Source organism: Cydia pomonella, chromosome 9 (genome assembly GCF_033807575.1).
Source record: "Cydia pomonella isolate Wapato2018A chromosome 9, ilCydPomo1, whole genome shotgun sequence".
Classification (NCBI taxonomy): Eukaryota; Metazoa; Arthropoda; class Insecta; order Lepidoptera; family Tortricidae; genus Cydia; species Cydia pomonella.
In genome coordinates this window covers 6,196,468-6,215,973 of record NC_084711.1, presented here as the reverse complement: position 1 = coordinate 6,215,973, position 19,506 = coordinate 6,196,468, and the positions used below count along the sequence as shown (strand labels likewise).

Sequence of the window (19,506 nt, the reverse complement as noted above, 5' to 3'; positions counted from 1 at the left end):
CACGTAAGTAAATAATTTACTACTAATTTGAAATACAACATTTAAATTCTTAGTTTAAATAATCATACTTATAAAAAAAGCAGTCCCATTCATTAATACGAGTATTGAATTTATAGTATTTTATGCAACCGTTGTTTAAGAGAGGTCAAAAAAGGCGAGTGGCATGAATAACAATTTGAGGCGAAGCCGAAAATTGTTAATAAAGACGCCACGAGTCTTTTTGGACTCAGTTTAACAACGTTGCATACAATACTTTTTCTACGACCAAGCACTTACTTTGAAATAATACAGTAAATTTAACATATATTTTTCATGTAATCTATCGTGCTTTTGAAGGCAGCAAATTTTTAGTGACTTCTTGGGCCATCACTATTTCTTCAGGCGTAGACACTAAGTTTTCTTCACTTCATCCATTTTAAATTGAAAGACACTGTTTTTAACACGAAAGTTAAGTTTTTATTCGACAACCACAATAACCACATTCAAGAAGTAGCAAAGAATGGAGGTTACGGGCGGGAAAATGAGCAATGAAATTAAAAAATCTTGTCTATGGTTCACTTATTTGTCAGAGATGACATTTAAAATAAGGTTGGCAACAATGTATTTCATACAATATCTGTTAAGTGGTCATTAGACGAAGTATCGAAAAGTGCCAAAAAGATACTGCGTGTATGCACAAATGCGTTTTTGGGGAATAGACTAAAGACTTGTCTTGACAACTATAAGGTAGGGTTTTAAAGATGTGTGCACGACCCTTTAAATGACAAATAAAAATACGGGAGTAGAAAAAAACTATTTTGAGATAGAAATGTTCGTTTTGAAATGGTAATACTTCAGGTCTAAACAACATTTGGTATTCCGTTTTAATACAATTACATTCTCATCTTGAAATATGTCTATCATTCATTTATTACTATACCTTAAAACGTAAATACGAAAACAACAAGTACAGGATAGTGTACTACGCCATCATGATACATGATGGATTTATGACGGCTATGACACTGGTCAAGTCAAGTTGTCACTCATTCGGCATCTGACGTCTATCACTTATAGTATTTTTCAAACAGAAAGGGTGATCAGAAAAGAACAGATATCATCTCAATACAATTTTGCTAGATTTGGCATTTTAAGATTATAAATTGTATCGAGGTAACACCTATCACCGTACCCAACCTGTTTTAAAAATACTCTAGTCCCCAACTGAGCAAGGCTTGTACTGTATAAATTATAAGTGCTTAAGGGTGATACCTTTGAAAGTAATGTATATTTGTATGTAAGTATCTATGTATGTATGTCACTTTATTGCACATAAACAGGTTAACAAAAAACAGACAAAACAAAACAAAACAAAAGGCGAACTTATCCCTAAAAGGGATCTCTTCCAGCTAACCTTTGAGAAAATGCGAAAGGATCAAACACTAACAGGTGAAAGACAAATCAATATTAACAGTAGCAATATGAGAATTTTGGATACACATAAAAGTAGAACGAGAACAATCAATAATAATAAAATAAAAAGTAGATAAATATAATGAAATAAAGAGTAGTCGAGTAATTTTGTATACTAATGTATAGTGAATAAATAATTACTTATATATACTTATAGGCGACGGCAGCGTTTTATTAAAGGTATAGAAAATGGAGTCTATGTGACCGAAACCAGCAAAATGTCCCACTTTGTCACTTGCCATAAGGACGAAATTTTCTTGTATCTTTATACGAATAACCTGCCAAGGTGCTGCCAATCATAATTTTGGGCCGCTCGGATCCTCAGATATCGATTTTCATTGTGATCAAAGAAAAAATGCAGAAATCCAAGATGGCGGGCGTTTGGTTAATTTTTGACCTCAGATTCATAATAAAGGTCCGCTCGAATCCTCAGATATCGATTTTCACCTTGGTCAGAGCAAACATACAGAAATTCGTAACGAACACGTCGTTGTAGGAACTGAGGGCCTACCGAGAACTACGTTCGACGTGTTGCCTCCCTGTCACACTTACGTACGAATTTACAAGTGCGACAGAGAGGTAACACGTCGAATGTGGTTCGCAGTAGGCCCTCAGATTATATGGGAAAATAACATAATTGTTTTTATTATTTTCCTCGCATTCTTTCCATATTTTTTCACCATTCAAACCATCCCTGTACCTAGAAATATCCCAATACCAAACTTACAATTAGCCAAATCGGTCCAGCCGTCCGCGAATTTAAGGATATGTTATGTTATGAATAGCAGCGAGATACAAGAACTTAGTAAAAATGTACACATAAAAAAGCGCCACCTAGAACGACGATTCGTATTTACTATTACAAATTTAAATTATCAAAACAACACCCTGAACAAATTTAAAATGAAAGTTTCCAAATATCAATGGTTGTTTAAAATGCATAACATCGTCCCCATATAAAACCTGTTATGGCTCCTCCAGCATAGGCCAGTCCAAGGGACGTATTTATGCGTTAGAGGGAGCAAGTGATATTGCTATCTCATTCCACTGCATAGCTACGTCCCTTAGACTGGCGTACGATGGGCCATCACGTAGAGGAGCCCTTATGATCAAGAGAAATCAATATAATATGATCCTAGTTAAACTACACGTAAAAGGTAATCCAATATTTTTTCCAGTGTTTGTTGGAACGACTAGCACATCATTTATCCACACAATAAGGCATATTTATTTTGTTAAAGATATAATTTGAATACTTCTTACTATGACTGTGACAGCGTGCCATTTGCAAACTAAACAGCTCCGCGGCACAATGATGACGCCCTGCCCGCTTTGGCACAAATCGGCACAATGTGTGTGGGGTCATTTTGCAGAGCTAATTCGTCATCTATGTTTATTATCAATCGCTGGTCGACACACAACACTAACGATATCCGATTTTTCGACTGTCGATATTCGTTCTCACTTACACATACTTATAACTGGATTCCATGTGGATGAGATTTATATTTTCTAATTAAAAAACTTAAGGTGTTACGATGCCGGAAATATGTTTGAAAATAGGGTTGTTTCCATCTACAAATCTTAGGGCAGAATTGTATCCCAATAAATTATTTTAGATTATAAGAACATGTTAAACTACTTTTAGGGGACCTGTAATGACCATATTTTTGTAAATATTGAATTTAAAATATCTTTTGGCACACGTCACGTGACCAAACTCGAAACGTCATTGAAGATTCTGATGACGTCACAACTCTCGGATTGACACTATTGACAGTTAGGCGATAGACAACAAATGACAAATGTCAGTTGTCAGTTCGTATCTTCTACGTGTGTATGAAGTTATGTGTCAAACCGTAAACTGTGACGTCACACAATTTTCAAAGAGCGTTTTGGGCGCGAAAGCATCTGTCATAATATATTTTGTTAATTTAACATATTTAAAGCCGTTTTTAGTTTAAAAGTTGAATTTTAGGGCAACTTTTAGGTTAATATAGAACGTAATACAAGCGTTAAAAAAAATTGGAAACAGCCCTATTAATAAATGGTACAAAGCGTAGGTAGTACGTAGCGGCCCCCCTTTTTAAATATCTATCGTTAAATTTAAATAATCACCATTATTTAGCAGTGGCGCTAGTGAGCACGTTGATGGGCTCTTAAAGCGTAAGCGTCATCAACTCATCGTAGTTTTCAACGGACGGAAATGTGTGTCCAACCTATATCGAATCGATTACGTATAAGTATGTAAATAGTTAGTAAAACCGTTTCAGTATTAAAATATATGTATAAACGTAAGTCTGGAATGTTTAAGGACTTTGGATTTCAATTTTGGCAATTAATTATTCTGTAATAGCTATTATTCCACCAATTTAATCATGCCGAAATAAAGACATGCCTAATTAGTAAACATACTTAAGTACGTAATAAGAATTGTGTAAACTGATTCACATCGTGCCGACATCTTGGTCACCCTAATGAATTTGTCAATTATCGTCTTATATTTTTATCGTAAAATGGAATAATTGTGGTTCACCTGTGAAAAGATATACCACAATCAGCAAAACTTTCACTTCTACAACCTGTCACACAACAACTTCACCCATTTTTTTAAAAATATTTCGCAATTAAATGCTGAGCCCCACCATACACGTATTTTGAAAATATCTCCAAAATATGTCATCAAGTTGGGGATATCAATTGATATTCAAAGTTTCTACAATGTCTACCATATCAAAATTAATGTTTCTTTTTGTTGTGCACATGCTTGGTTTAATCAGTTAATAATATTGACATCATAATTATTTACAAATTACTTAAAAGATTTGAGAACCGCACTCTGAATATAGCACCAAAATAGTATAAGTATTTAATTTCAGTAGTATATTGATATAAATACTACCACAATGGTATGTTTTTAACATTGGCAACATGTGCGAGTGAGACACCGCGACCCACCTTTGCTATCTCAAGTGGACCGTTTTCGCTAGTCTGGTAAGAACACCTTCCTGACTCAGTGACAAGGTTCAATTTGCTATGTCAAAAAAAGTTAGTGTGCTATAGTTTTTAGTTATTTGGTCCGTTTATTTCATGTATGTTTTAGTGAGAACGTTTAAGGAAGTAAGCGTTCATTTCAATAATATCATGAACTTATCCTGTCACATAAGTACTGCAGTTGTTTCTCCAATAAAGAAAAATAGAATAAATAAATCCCATATAATAAACAATGAATGGTATTTTACGCCGGTCCGAGCTCACGCATCCTTCTTTTTGTGCACTTTGAAGTTGAAGGGCACCTCGAGGTATTTAAAATGGCGTTATATAAGCGTTAACTCGGCGAAAGTAGCAGGTAGAACTTTTAGCGAACTCGCAAACGTTTAAAAAGAAACCCATAAATGCCTGGCTAATTATAAAAGTCGGCAAGTCACCTTGATAACGTGACTTGCGAATGTGTCTATCATACTTTTTAAAACGACTTAAACAACTGTGAAACAAACTATTCCAACTAGAAACTTTTGTAACTAATGCAAAAAGTGGTGACATTGTGAATTAATAGTAAATTCAAACTTAATACAATGCCGTTATCGCTATTATTTTCTGTAATTGAATTGCGAGTTTTCCTGTGTTGTTGATCAATGACTCGACGCGCGAGTGACGTAAGCGGGCAGCCCTCGCGAAGCATCGTGGCCGTCCCGATACTCGCGCCGCTGGCATTTGAGACGCGCGAACGTTGCTTTCTGACGTTTGAATTTTAACGGTAATTTTATATAAAACCTACATTAAATAATAAATATTCTGTAAAAGTAATAAAACTTTTCGTAATAAACATTAACAAGTGAAACAGTGTTTGAATTACGCAGTATAAAAACAGTTTGAATAACTTTTCTGTCGTGACCGCAGTGTGAAGTTCGTGAAGTATCCGAACGCGTACAAGTCACAGTCGGTGGATCAGTCTAAATATACCGGCGCCTGCGCACCACGCTGTGCGCCGCGCGCTAGATAACCAGTTGAACGATAAGATACACAAATAATAATATCCGTGCCATTATAGACTTTACGCCAAACACAACTATGCAACGTAACAGGTATGTGTCAATATCAACACTTTACATAACTTTCTAAAACTTTTGCTAACTTTTCAAACTATGCTAACAAAAGACGTACAAACTTTTGTAAACATTACACACGCTTCACGTTGATAGTGATCGTATATTAAGCTATTAATGGCGACCAGTTCACGCTAATTTATGATTTACAGCGTGCGTTCTAGGTTAATGCCTTGAGTTACTAAAATTGGATACGTTAAGGTCGCATAACAATGCGTCGGCGGAACTTTTTTTACTTCATTATTGTTTGTTAGTTCGCCGACCGTAGTAAATGTTTCATTTTCTGTTTGCCTTAAACAAGTTTTAAATAGTTTTGTTACTTTTTGTTTTGTTAAGTTGTTGTTGTTTTGCTAGCTATCTTCACGAGGAGTTTTTCGGTAAACTGGGCTACCGAATACGGGGTCCCGAGGCGCGAGAGAGGGAGCTAATCCAGTGCCCCGTGATAGACTGCGACGGCTCCGGGCACATTTCTGGCAACTTCGCGACGCATCGCAGGCAAGCGGCCGGCACACATTGCCGTAACTAGAATTGGCGTTACTTGTACCCAAGAACAGCTGACGTTATTGGGCCATTAATAATTTATTACTTTTTTTAACTGTTTTTTATGTTTGTAACTTTGGCGGCGCCACCGTCTATGTGGATTTGTTTGAGTAAGTTTTAAATAGTTTCGCGCGTTACGTAAAAACTTTTATAACTTTTAAAAACTTTTATGATCCGTAATTTTTGTTTCCGTAAAGTTAATATTTTGGAAAAATATAAGTAATAAGAATGATAAGGATTTTTATAATAATACGATTCTATACTTTGTTAGGTTATGTAACATGACAAGTGGCATAGTAACCTGACAGTAAGCATGCGATTAACCACGATGAAACTCAAAACCACGTTTCTTGCATTACGTTATGTCTGCCTGCTCTTGACATGCTGTCTGTTATTTGTACTTTTTTCGCACTGGTCGGTCGAGGAGCGAACGTATTCGTATCGCAGATGTGATAAATAAGGCATTTTTTGTTGTCGTTAGCCGTTGAAAGGACAAACATTGTTATGTCAATAACATTTTGCAGTGTAATTATAGTGTCATCAAGAAATCACTCTTATAAAATTTGTAATACATACATAACAATGTTATATCTCGATCTGATAAGATAAGCAAAACTTAATTCAAATAAAATTCCGAAGTTTTCAACAGTTAAATACACTTCTTCGTATTCGGGTTTTACTCGAACTTTAGTGAGATGATAGACTTTATGTAGTCGACTTAAGGACCCTTTTTACAAAGCAGGTCCTTACAATAGAAATAAAAACCGTTTCACTCCACCCTAGTTTAGTCGATGCTGTGACGTCACAACGCTATTTCAATGGAAGCTTACATCTTTCTGAGAAGGGCTGGGAATCAAAGTAGGTAGCCCCTCTGTACAAACGTGGCCCTCACAATTTCACAATAGCTGTTTAGGTTTCAAACAATTATAGACCTTATGATATAATAACAACCACGTGTTTTGCATTGGACTAGTGTAACAAAATAGCGCAGGTACTAATTATGCAGGTATGGCATATACTGTTATGAACATCGGCTTTATTTATGCAAAAAGTTTCAAACCAGGTAATTGTAATTTTTCAAATGTTCGCCATTCAGAAATTATTCCATTTCCAACTCATGCCAGAAATTAGATTATACATTTAGTTATTGCCTGTGTTCCGAGTCCCTAGAGCAATATTCTGGGAGTGCAATATGACTGTATTAGCGCGGTGCACGCTGCAGTGACAATTGCGCCCCTCAACGGCAATTTGCGCATTTCCGCGCATCCAGCCGGGCAAATGACACCGTCTAGCCGCTAAACAGCACCTCCCCTCTTGCGGATGTTCTTACCAGTATAAGTGAGATCTCTGTTCACGTGTAATTGGTATAATCTCAAGGTTACTCTTGCACTGGTTATCATGACGCGATGAGAACAGCCCTGTACCAAACCGACTCCTTACAAAGCTGCCAAACTGCTCGATTTCCTTTTTTAAATTAAGCTTAGCTATGTACTCCTCAAGAATCTACTCCTTTTAAGGATGCTAGCAAGACGCGCGATTCTTGCCATTCGTGTGACGAATGAACTCCTTTAGGAGCCCCATTTTCGATAAAGGCAAGGTTTAGCCGCAAAATTACCGCATCCTGAAATCTGTTGTGTGATTTCCACATTATTTAGTCGCACGTTTTGTGCAGCAACCGCAGCTGTCGGGCGAGAAATGCGGATTTCTTGCCTTAGACGTTCATATATGTCAAGTTCATGCATTTGGTTTGTTATGATCTTGATCTCTCGTTTAATACCGAGATAATATCAAATACGAAGTATTATAGTATCCATAACTACACTAATATCATTATTTCCTTCCTTTTGGATTTTTTCCCCGGAATGGCCTAGGCAACTGATTGGTGTTGAGTCAACTATATTATCACTGCCAACCTACTTACATGACTGTTATGAAAATATGAGAATTAAACAATAGGTATCATGTTTTCTTACATAAGTACGTACTTTTTGCTCTTCGTCTTCAAAATACTTTATATGTAGTTACTTACCTATATGACTTCGGACCGATAACAAAACATAAAGGCAGATTTGTAAGTGCGTTGATAAAATGAGAGAATGGAAGCAAGGCCTGGCTTCCTATGTTTAGTCATGCGTACTACGTCACCCTATACATATAATTATGAGAGCTAATGATTGCAGTAAATATTGCATAATTTGGATTTTCACTAAATATAAATGCCTAGTAGTAGTACCTACATTATTTCCTAATGCCAGATCGTTATTATTAACCAATCAACCAGTGATAACACTCTTCAATACTTTGGTATATTATTATACGATACTTGCATTATTGTGTTTTCCACGTTATCTACCTGCTACATACGTAGTAAGTAGATGCGTAATGAGGTAGCTAAATACATACATATCAGGTGGTAGAAATTACGAGTTATTTTACCTTAGCCAAACCTGCACTTTGGTACCTAACTTGACTGTGTAGATTATCGCCATCGATGCATTAGCAAGATGACGAGTGAGACAATGAGACTTATACCTATGTGTTTATAACTTATTATTATTTCGCTTTTGTATTTATCATTGAAATCAATTCATTAGCTATTTTATATTTACAAACTATTGAGAGAGGCGAGCCAAATTTCACTAAGACGTACTATTTATAACCCGTTCACATAAACCAATATATGTGTGTAAGTGTTCTAAATAGTGTTTCATCTCAGTTATAAATAAACTTAATATAAACTAGCGCGTTCCTGCCCATAAAACTCGGCACATGCATTCATCGAATCACCTATTTTTACCGCAAGTGCATTGCCGACTGAAATACTTGTACACTACAGTTACTATATCTACTTAGGTAATTAACATTAAAAGTAGGTAGTATTGTTTGGCTCGAGTCGAGATAATTAATACAAATAAACTGGTACGTTACATTAGAGACTTCTAGTTTTAGTCATTAATTTATGCCAATTATCCGTTGAAGTTAATTAGTCCACTTTTCATGCGTTTTGAATTTTGAAAACTATTTACGAGTTTGTTTGGTCTTAATTTTGTAACTTAGTAAGTATACCATATATAAACGTTTAGATTTAAGGGTAAAATTGACTTATAATTAACACCAAGTTATAAAATTGTGTCATGTAGGTTTTAACATGTCAAACCAACAGTGATCTAATGAACCATAGTGTGGATATCTCTCCAGTCTCCCTTTCTTTCTCTTTTCTCTCCTGATTTATAAATACTTTATCCCAAACCTTAAAAATTATCTGTTTACCATAAGGGCTCATGTAGACGGTGCGAGAACTCGTATACGAGTTTCCATTGCATTTTGAGTTTTGATCAGTCGGCTGAACTACATGTATTATAAAGATAAAAATAAAGATAGTTTATTATTCAAGTAGGCATATTACAACTTATGAACGTCAAATAAAGCTACACCGGCTCTAACCCTACACCTCTGACCCGAGAAGATTTAAGAGTCCTTATTCCTACAGACGAGCGTATTTTGTAAAATGCTTCCTTTTTCATTCAAGATTACGACGTAACTATTAGTATTTATTCAAAAACTGATAACGTACTTAAATAATCGTTTCCTAAACTAGGGGCTCCAACAGTTCAAATTTTCATTTTCTCTTTTAAGCCTCTTTTTTAATGAGGTTTTTTGGGAGTCTTTTCCAAATTTTGCAGTGAGATGTGGCGTTTCGGTTCTCAATTTTGCTATAAACAAGAATCATTTGGTACATGAATGACTACAATTTGATTCAACATATCTCGTACGAGGGGCTGGAATGATTAACAATCGAAGATTCATTTGAAAAAACTGATAAAATACCTTCCGAGTTTTCTTCATTTTTCTGGCGAAAACAGGGTTTTATTATATTTTATTTCCGCAAATTGTACGCATATTTTGCTTTAAAAATAATATTATAGCAAACTGTAACTTTATGTTAACCTATAAAAAAAAAATCGTAACTATGGGACCTACATTGCCGTAAATTTATATTTTTTTAAAACACGTATAAATCACGCAGCAGCGACGCCCCGCTCTCAGTCCGCGCGGAGCGCGCTTAGAGGATGGACCTGCGCTCGATTGTCAGGCATTCGTTGCGATCGTAATCAGCTACGGAATTCCGAAACGTGCTATATACTGCGATTAGAAAATCTTAATAAAAGTTCATTTTTTACACTATGCTTAACAGACTCTCGCTTATTGATGGATTTTCAGTGTTACTTTTTTTTAAATACTAAGTCGGTGGCAAACAAGCATACGGCCCGCATATGTACGCCTGCAACTCCAGAGGAGTTACATGCGCGTTGCCGACCCTAACCCCCTCCCGCCCCTCGTTGAGCTCTGGCAACCTTACTCACCGGCAGGAACACAACACTATGAGTAAGGTCTAGTGTTATTTGGCTGCGATTTTCTGAAAAACGCATTTTCACTTGAAATTACGTTAGGGTTTGCATTATTATTTTTGACCCGGATGAAGTCCAAGTTCTCATGATGGAGTCAGGAGTTGGTCACCAGAACTCCTAATCTACTAATTATAATCCCATCGTGTTTGGGCTCAAAAGATTTGCCCTGACGAACACCATCGATCTAGATGAGGCCCAGGGTCTCATGATGGAGTCAGGAGTTGGTCACTAGAACTCCTAATCTACTCATTATAATTCCATCGTGTTTGGGCTCAACAGAGTTGCCCTGATGAGCACCTTCAATCTAGATGAGGTCCAGGGTCTCATGATGGAGTCAGGAGCTGGTCACCAGAACTCCTAATCTACTCATCATAACTCCATCGTGTTTGGGTTCAATATGGTTGCCCTGACGAGCACCATCAATCTAGATGAGGTCCAGGGTCTCATGATGGAGTCAGGAGCTGGTCACCAGAACTCCTAATCTACTCATCATAACTCCATCGTGTTTGGGCTCAATAGATTTGCCCTGATGAACACCATCTATCTAGATGAGGCCCAGGGTCTCATGATGGAGTCAGGAGTTGGTCACTAGAACTCCTAATCTACTCATTTTAATTCCATCGTGTTTGGGCTCAACAGAGTTGCCCTGATGAGCACCTTCAATCTAGATGAGGTCCAGGGTCTCATGATGGAGTCAGGAGCTGGTCACCAGAACTCCTAATCTACTCATCATAACTCCATCGTGTTTGGGTTCAGTAGAGTTGCCCTGACGAGCACCATCAATCTAGATGAGGTCCAGGGTCTCATGATGGAGTCAGGAGCTGGTCACCAGAACTCCTAATCTACTCATCATAACTCCATCGTGTTTGGGCTCAATAGATTTGCCCTGATGAACACCATCGATCTGGATGAGGCCCAGGGTCTCATGATGGAGTCAGGAGTTGGTCACCAGAACTCCTAAACTACTCATCATAACCTCATCGTGTTCGGGCTCAATAGATTTGCCCTGACGAGCATCATCAATCTAGATAAAGTCCAGGGTCTCATGATGGAGTCAGGAGTTGGTCACTAGAACTCCTAATCTAATTATAATTCCAACGTGTTTGGGCTCAAAAGATTTGCCCTGATGAGCACCATCGATCTAGATGAGGTCCAGGGTCTCATGATGGAGTCAGGAGTTGGTCACCAGAACTCCTACTCTACTCATCATAACTCCATCGTGTTTGGGCTCAATAGAGTTGCCCTGACGAGCACCTTCAATCTAGATGAGGTCCAGGGTCTCATGATGGAGTCAGGAGCTGGTCACCAGAACTCCTAATCTACTCATCATAACTCCATCATGTTTGGGTTCAATAGAGTTGCCCTGACGAGCACCATCAATCTAGATGAGGTCCAGGGTCTCATGATGGAGTCAGGAGCTGGTTACCAGAACTCCTAATCTACTCATCATAACTCCATCGTGTTTGGGCTCAATAGATTTGCCCTGATGAACACCATCGATCTAGATGAGGCCCAGGGTCTCATGATGGAGTCAGGAGTTGGTCACCAGAACTCCTAATCTACTCATCATAACCTCATCGTGTTCGGGCTCAATAGATTTGCCCTGACGAGCATCATCAATCTAGATAAAGTCCAGGGTCTCATGATGGAGTCAGGAGTTGGTCACTAGAACTCCTAATCTACTCATTATTCACTCCTCACAGGAACTCCTAGTTCAGGCATTTGTAAACTTTTCCTTATCCTTAATCCTTAGTCTTTAAGTGCTAACACTGTACTTATACTGGTTTCAATAAAATTATTTGTATATTATTATATTATAATTCCAACGTGTTTGGGCTCAAAAGATTTGCCCTGACGAGCACCATCGATCTAGATGAGGTCCAGGGTCTCATGATGGAGTCAGGAGTAATTTGGTCACCAGAACTCCTAATCTACTCATCATAACTCAATCGTGTATGGGCTCAATAGAGTTGCCCTGACGAGCACCATCAATCTAGATCAGGTCCAGGGTCTCATGATGGACTCAGGAGTTGATCACCAGAACTCCTAGTCTATTCATCATAGCTCCATCGTGTTTGGGCTCAAAAGATTTGCCCTGACGAGTACCATCGATCTAGATTAAGTCGAGGGTCTCATGATGGACTCAGTAGTTGGTCACCAGAACTCCTAATCTATTCATCATAATGGTAATTTGATGGTGCTTGTCGGAGTAAATCTATTGAGCCCAAACACGATGGAGTTATGATAAATAGATTACGAGTTCTGGTGACCAACTCCTGACTCCATCATGAGACCCTGGACTTCATCTAGATCGATGGTACTCGTCAGGGCAAATCTTTTGAGCCCAAACACGATGGAATTATAATGAGTAGATTAGGAGTTCTAGTGACCAACTCCTGACTCCATCATGAGACCCTGAACATCATCTAGATTGATGGTGCTCGTGAGGGCAAATCTATTGAGCCCAAACACGATGGAGTTATGATGAGTAGATTAGGAATTATGGTGACCAACTCCTGACTCCATCATGAGACCCTGGACTTCATCTAGATCGATGGTACTCGTCAGGGCAAATCTTTTGAGCCCAAACACAATGGAATTATAATGAGTAAATTAGGAGTTCTAGTGACCAACTCCTGACTCCATCATGAGACCCTGAACATCATCTAGATTGATGGTGCTCGTGAGGGCAAATCTATTGAGCCCAAACACGATGGAGTTATGATGAGTAGATTAGGAATTATGGTGACCAACTCCTGACTCCATCATGAGACCCTGGACTTCATCTAGATCGATGGTACTCGTCAGGGCAAATCTATTGAGCCCAAACACGATGGAGTTATGATGAGTAGATTAGGAATTATGGTGACCAACTCCTGACTCCATCATGAGACCCTGGACTTCATCTAGATCGATGGTACTCGTCAGGGCAAATCTTTTGAGCCCAAACACGATGGAATTATAATGAGTAGATTAGGAGTTCTGGTGACCAACTCCTGACTCCATCATGAGACCCTGGACTTCATTTAGATCGATGGTACTCGTCAGGGCTAATCTATTGAGCTCGAATACGATGGAATTATAATGAGTAGATTAGGAGTTCTAGTGACCTACTCCTGACTCCATCATGAGACCCTGGACTTCATCTAGATTGATGGTGCTCATCAGGGTAAATCTATTGAGCCCAAACTCGATGGAGTTATGATGAGTAGATTAGGAGTTCTGGGGAGTTCTGGTGACCAACTCCTGACTCCGTCATGAGACCCTGGACCTCATCTAGATCGATGGTGTTCGTCAGGGCAAATCTTTTGAGCCCAAGCACGATGGAATTATAATTAGATTAGGAGTTCTGGTGACCAACTCCTGACTCCATCATAAGAACCTGGATGGACTTCATTCGGGTCAAAAGTAATAATACAAACCCTAACGTGATTTCAAATAACACTGAAACTCTATAGCACTAATGTGCGCAAACGATTGGCATCTTGACTACGCAGCATGGGTGCGTAGCCACCATGCCAATCGATACGACAACGAAACACTATCTGTCTCTCTCTCGTACTAATATGCACAAACGATTGGCATCTTGGCTGGGCAGCATGGGTGCGTAGCCAACATGCCAAACGTTTACGATACGACAAGGAAACACTATCTGTCTCTCTATCGCACTAATATGCGCAATCGATTGGCTTCTTGGCTAGGTATCATGGGTGCGTAGCCAACATGCCAATCGTTTACGATACGACAACGAAACACTACTCTCTCTCTATCGCACTAATATACGCAAACGATTGGTATTTTGGCTAGGCACTAAGCAAGTGTGTGGCCAACATGCCAATCGTTTACGATACGACAACGAAACACTATCTGTCTCTCTATCGCACTAATATACTTTATTTATACCTGCAGTCATTTAGTAACTTCTTCATTTTCCATTGGTGTGAAAGAGACAGAATAAAGAGCAAGGGTTATAGTACACTCTGTAGTCTGTACACTTAGTAGTAGTGTACATAAAAAAAAAAACTACTGTGCATATACAATAAAATAAAGAGTGCCCATATGATATCATATGACACTAAAATTAATGTTGCTTGAAATTATATTGAAAACTATCAAGATTATTCTAGTCTGCATTGAAACGCGCGTCGCGTTGCCGGCGCTCGCGTACCGAGCGCCAACGCCATCTATCGAGCGTTATTTCGTGAAATCGGAGAACGCTCCAAGGATTAAGGGCTCTTAAATCCCCCCTCAATTGGAGGACGGTATCCCGATATGGATCTATAACCTAGAGTCCGCAATGTATGTAACTAAAATCGCATACGAGTTCGCGCGCCGTCTAAATGGGCCTTACGCCAGATCACTTACCACCACCATGTCTATGCTATTCATTTATATTTTGTTATATTCCACTGATATATAGGTACAAAATGAGATAAAGACACCTGCCTAAGCCCCAGGCATTAGGCAGCCCAGGCTGCCTAATGCAGCTTGATGACCACTTTACCCAGCAAATCCCATCTCTCTATCCAAATCATCACCCGTATCTCCGCTCTTACCCGTCACGCCATTGTAAGCAGTCTTTATATGTGCAGCCTGTCGGGGTGTCCGCGCGCCGACCGCTCCCAGCTGCAGCCTCACTCGCAGGAGCTCAAATGTCCCACGCCCGGTTGCGATGGCTCCGGCCACGTCACCGGAAACTACTCGTCACACCGCTCACTATCGGGCTGCCCGAGGGCTAATAAGCCCAAGAGTAAGCCCAGGGACGGACAGGACTCCGAGCCACTCAGGTCAGTTGATGTCTTACCGGTGAGGGGTTTGGGTTATGGGAGATTAATAAAGTGTTTTTTTGGTGATGGGTTTGGGTTCAAGTGTAAGTTAACATTTATGGTTGCAAGCGGATTTATTAATACAATTAAATTCTGATTGCACCAAGTTAGAGTAGGAATAAACTGCCCCGACAGATATCTAAACCTCCCATCTTAATTATCGGAAAAACTAGATACGTATTAACAACTATAATTCTTTCTGACCCTTTTTATGTCGCAAGTGTCATCTTATAAATCTCTATCTAACACCCATAATTTCATTCTGTCTACGTTGTTATTTCTTGTGACGTAAATTCACGTTGAATTGAGAAGAGAGCCTTGGATTGGACCGTATCCGACTCGTATACCTAATGTTTATTTAACATTCAGCCATTATTCATGTATGGTATACAATAAATTATGAAAATATTATTCCGAACCGAAAACAACTCGCTCGACTACTTTGTAAACCTGATGTTTCCCTCGATTTGCAATTACGCCCCGTGACGAATCTCTGTGTAATTTATTTTTACGATAAATTGGTTATTTGCACGCTGCTTAGATGCCCTATACCGGGCTGTGATGGATCTGGACACGCTACAGGGAAATTCTTATCGCATCGAAGGTAAGATTTTAACGCGAAATAGAACTTAGTAATATGTAGATGTAACCATAGTTGTAGTGTATGTAGAAAAAAATACTTGCTTAGATACGTTGTAATAGTGAGTAAAAATGTTCATTCAGTTGATGTGGGCCACTAGAACCCTTCTGGCTTGTCTGGCTCTTTACGTGGTGATGGTAAACTAGTGTGCCCGAAAAAACGACTAGCGCCCGCATCAACTAAATTAACTAAACTTCGCTGTTTTCAACGTATCCGCAACCCAACCTGTTAAAAAAATTACTTACTGAGTTTCCCTCATACTTATCTTGTCTATTTGCTCCAGTGCCTCGGGCTGCCCGATCGCGAATCGCAACAAGATGCGAGTGCTAGAAAGCGGAGGAACCGTAGAACAACACAAAGCAGCCGTGGCGGCCGCGGCATCGGCCATCAAGTTCGATGGCGTCAACTGCCCGACTCCCGGCTGCGACGGATCGGGACATATCAACGGGTCGTTTTTGACACATCGCTCGCTGTCGGGGTGCCCTGTTGCGGGCGCCGCTACTCCTACACCTCAACCAAAGAAACCGAAGTACCCTGATGACATCACGCCGCTGTATCCTAAACCATATTCAGGTGACTACCAAATATTTCACACTCACACACAGACTCCAACGAAGTAATTATTGGTTCTAGCTAAAAGAATGGTGGTGAAAAACCGTCACACTCACGAATCTGGACAATAAAGTGCTGTAGGTCAGGGCAGTTGCATTCTTCAAAAATATCCTTACGGCTGTGTACCTAAAGGTTTTATGATGAGATAACAACACATTTTTTTTAAATGTGTACCTATGTGGGACACTTTATGAACCCCTTGTTATTTTTTCCAGGAATGGAGATGAGCATGCAGACGGGAAACGGTGAGGACCTGATGACCCTCGAGCAAGAGATCACGGAGCTGCAGAGAGAAAATGCGCGGGTAGAGTCGCAGATGATGCGCCTTAAGTCTGATATCAACGCTATGGAGACACACCTCAGCCACGGAGAACGGGTAAAAACAATTCCATATTACCATTAATGGTACGATTACAGCAGTTATGTTGTTTTATACGTTAGTCCGTTTGAATCATATAATAATTTTGAAGACCGTACTTTAGAATGAAATAAATTCGGCGTCGGTAAGAGCGACCTTGATTACTGTAATTGTGCCATAACATAACTTAAAAGCTTCTCGCTTCTTCAGTTGATTCGATTTAAAATATTATTATTTTTGTCCGAAAACGTAGATGGTAGTGTCATGGCTCCAAACAAGTCACACAACCAACTTTGAGTGCTACTAACACCATTGTGAGTACCATCAAATTACTTAACGATTTAGTAGCCACTCGGGTCTGGAAGTCAGGAAAAGAAAGCCTCGTTATTCGCATATTAATCACATAACAAGCTATCTTACTAATTTAAGGCTATTTGGCGTTGCACTGTTGATCCAACAAACTGTGAGCCGACAAATTATTCAAACAAAAACTGAATTCCTGCTGTATTTGTTTGCAGGAGAGCCAGTTGATATCACAACGGAACAACAACCTCACGGACTACTACGAGAGCCTGCGCAACAACGTGATCACGCTGCTGGGGCACGTGAAGCTGCCGGGCGGCGAGGCGGCGCCGGCGGCGCCGGGCGGGCCGCCGCCGCCGCCCGACAAGCCCGCGCACGACAACTTCGACTCCTACCTCACCAAGCTGCAGACGCTCTGCTCGCCCGACGGCTACTGCCCCGACGAGAACCGCCCGATCTACGAGACCGTCAAGAATGCGCTTCAGGACTTCACTGTGCTCCCGACGCCCATTTAAGGTTCACAGAGCGCCGCCGACTCCGAGCGCCAGTGAGCCAGCGAGCGCTTAATACGACTGAACTGACTTAGTGCAATTGAACCAATGTGCGATTAATGTTGTGATCGGAGCTACGCGCCAAAGATCGACAGTGTTCGAATTATAAATCGGTAGATTAAGTGACGATTCGTGACCGAATTGAACTGTGTACAGTGTCGCTCACGCGAGCTATTCTCGGATGTGTTCCGTTTAGGTAACTACGATGTCTGTTCGTTTTGTAAACCGGTGTATACGATGACTTCTCGGTGACTTCATCATGAAGATTCGCTCTAACTTAATGATAAGATGGACTTAAACATAAGCTTACATACATAAATGAATTTTAACCACCGTTACTCGTATATGCGTAAAATAAATGTAATTGTTAGGGAAGAAATTTATACTATTGTATGTAAGCGATTTTAGCCCCACAAACACATAACGATTTCAATTGTGTAAATATTGTACTTTCAACAAAGATTAATTCGTCTATGGATACAGGCTGCCGTCGGCGGCCAGGGTTTAGTGAAAATTATAAATAAGCAGACTCAGATTTTTATCATAAACCTAGTAGGTGATAAGAACAAGTGTTAAATATTTGTTTAAGTTCTCACCCTGGGATGTGCCAAATGCTTAAGCCGCGGAGCACCCGCCCGGATACCTATCGAACGAAATAATTATTCCTTTAAGGACCTTCTAGTCACTTTTTGTAAATAACATTGTGAATATGTAGTTGTTACGTCGCCAGACGTTTACACTAGGACGTAAGATCTCATTAGATCGGGTAAGTTAATTCAGTCATTAATTGATAATTTTAGGACTAAATACTTTGTTTGTTAGCCAATGTTCACTTCACTGTGATTATGTTACGTGTTACGACTTATTTGTTGTTATCGACCTTACGGAATGTGATAGCTTGTTCGACTCGAGTTAGTTAATTTGCGATGTACGTTTATTTGTGCTTACCATGTGTGCAATCATTGTTTTTCAATTGTAAGTAGGTGACGTCTTTTACACAATTCTGTTTATGATGCGGATTTCTTGTTTGTTGTTCTTTATTCCACGCAACCACATTGGTACACTGAAATCGATACTACCTACTTATATTCGCATTTAAATACTAAAACCTATTACTATGTTACTACTCTGATTGTCATATACGTTTCTGTAATATATTGAGTATGTGTTGTTAAAGAGAATAAAAATAATAAATACCTACCAAGATTATCGCATCAGTTTTTGTTTACCCATTGTTTTCCTCTTCTGATATCCATTCCTGTGGTGGTCATGGCAAAGTAGGTAATTGAAAATTATTAATGTTTTAGGTGTTTTTCTCATATGGTATAATATCCATTATACCATATGGGAAAAAACACCTTCCAATAATATGGAAGTATCCATTCCTAAAACGGTACTTAGTTAGTTACTTAGTGCTTGTGGGCATTTTCCGCAAATCGACAACCATTGTGCCTATTTTGCGTGAAATCGAGGTAGCACTACTCAAACCACCCCAGCTCTTCCACGAAGCCTAGCAAGGCTTTCAGGTTGCTAACTGCCTCCTTTAGTGTGCACGGCGTGCACGGAGTCCCTAGGTATCTGTTCCTGTATACTTCTACCTGTTTGCAGTCTAAGAGAATGTGATTAGTTGTATCCTAATCACATTTCCTGAATCGGAACCATAAACATGTACAGTCAACCAATTTGAATCCTAGGCCACTATAGAACCT

At 39.4% G+C, this 19,506-nt stretch overlaps 1 protein-coding gene across 8 annotated transcripts in view; it reads left to right on the top strand.

Moving 5' to 3' along the window:
* Positions 1 to 19,006, top strand: part of LOC133521220 (myelin transcription factor 1-like protein) — a 327,413-nt gene extending 308,407 nt beyond the window's left edge. For 4 of the 8 annotated variants that reach the window (XM_061856061.1, XM_061856060.1, XM_061856066.1 and 1 more), the window contains 5 exons: positions 15,085 to 15,294; positions 15,875 to 15,937; positions 16,257 to 16,546; positions 16,801 to 16,961; positions 17,462 to 19,006. In XM_061856061.1, coding sequence (XP_061712045.1) covers positions 15,085 to 15,294; positions 15,875 to 15,937; positions 16,257 to 16,546; positions 16,801 to 16,961; positions 17,462 to 17,761 — 1,024 coding nt within the window. In that variant the 3' untranslated portion in view covers positions 17,762 to 19,006. Of the gene's footprint in view, positions 1 to 15,084; positions 15,295 to 15,874; positions 15,938 to 16,256; positions 16,547 to 16,800; positions 16,962 to 17,196; positions 17,258 to 17,461 lie in introns of all 8 variants that reach the window. The other 4 variants (XM_061856063.1, XM_061856067.1, XM_061856065.1 and 1 more) reach the window with 3 other exon arrangements.
* Positions 19,007 to 19,506: the final 500 nt, after the last annotated feature.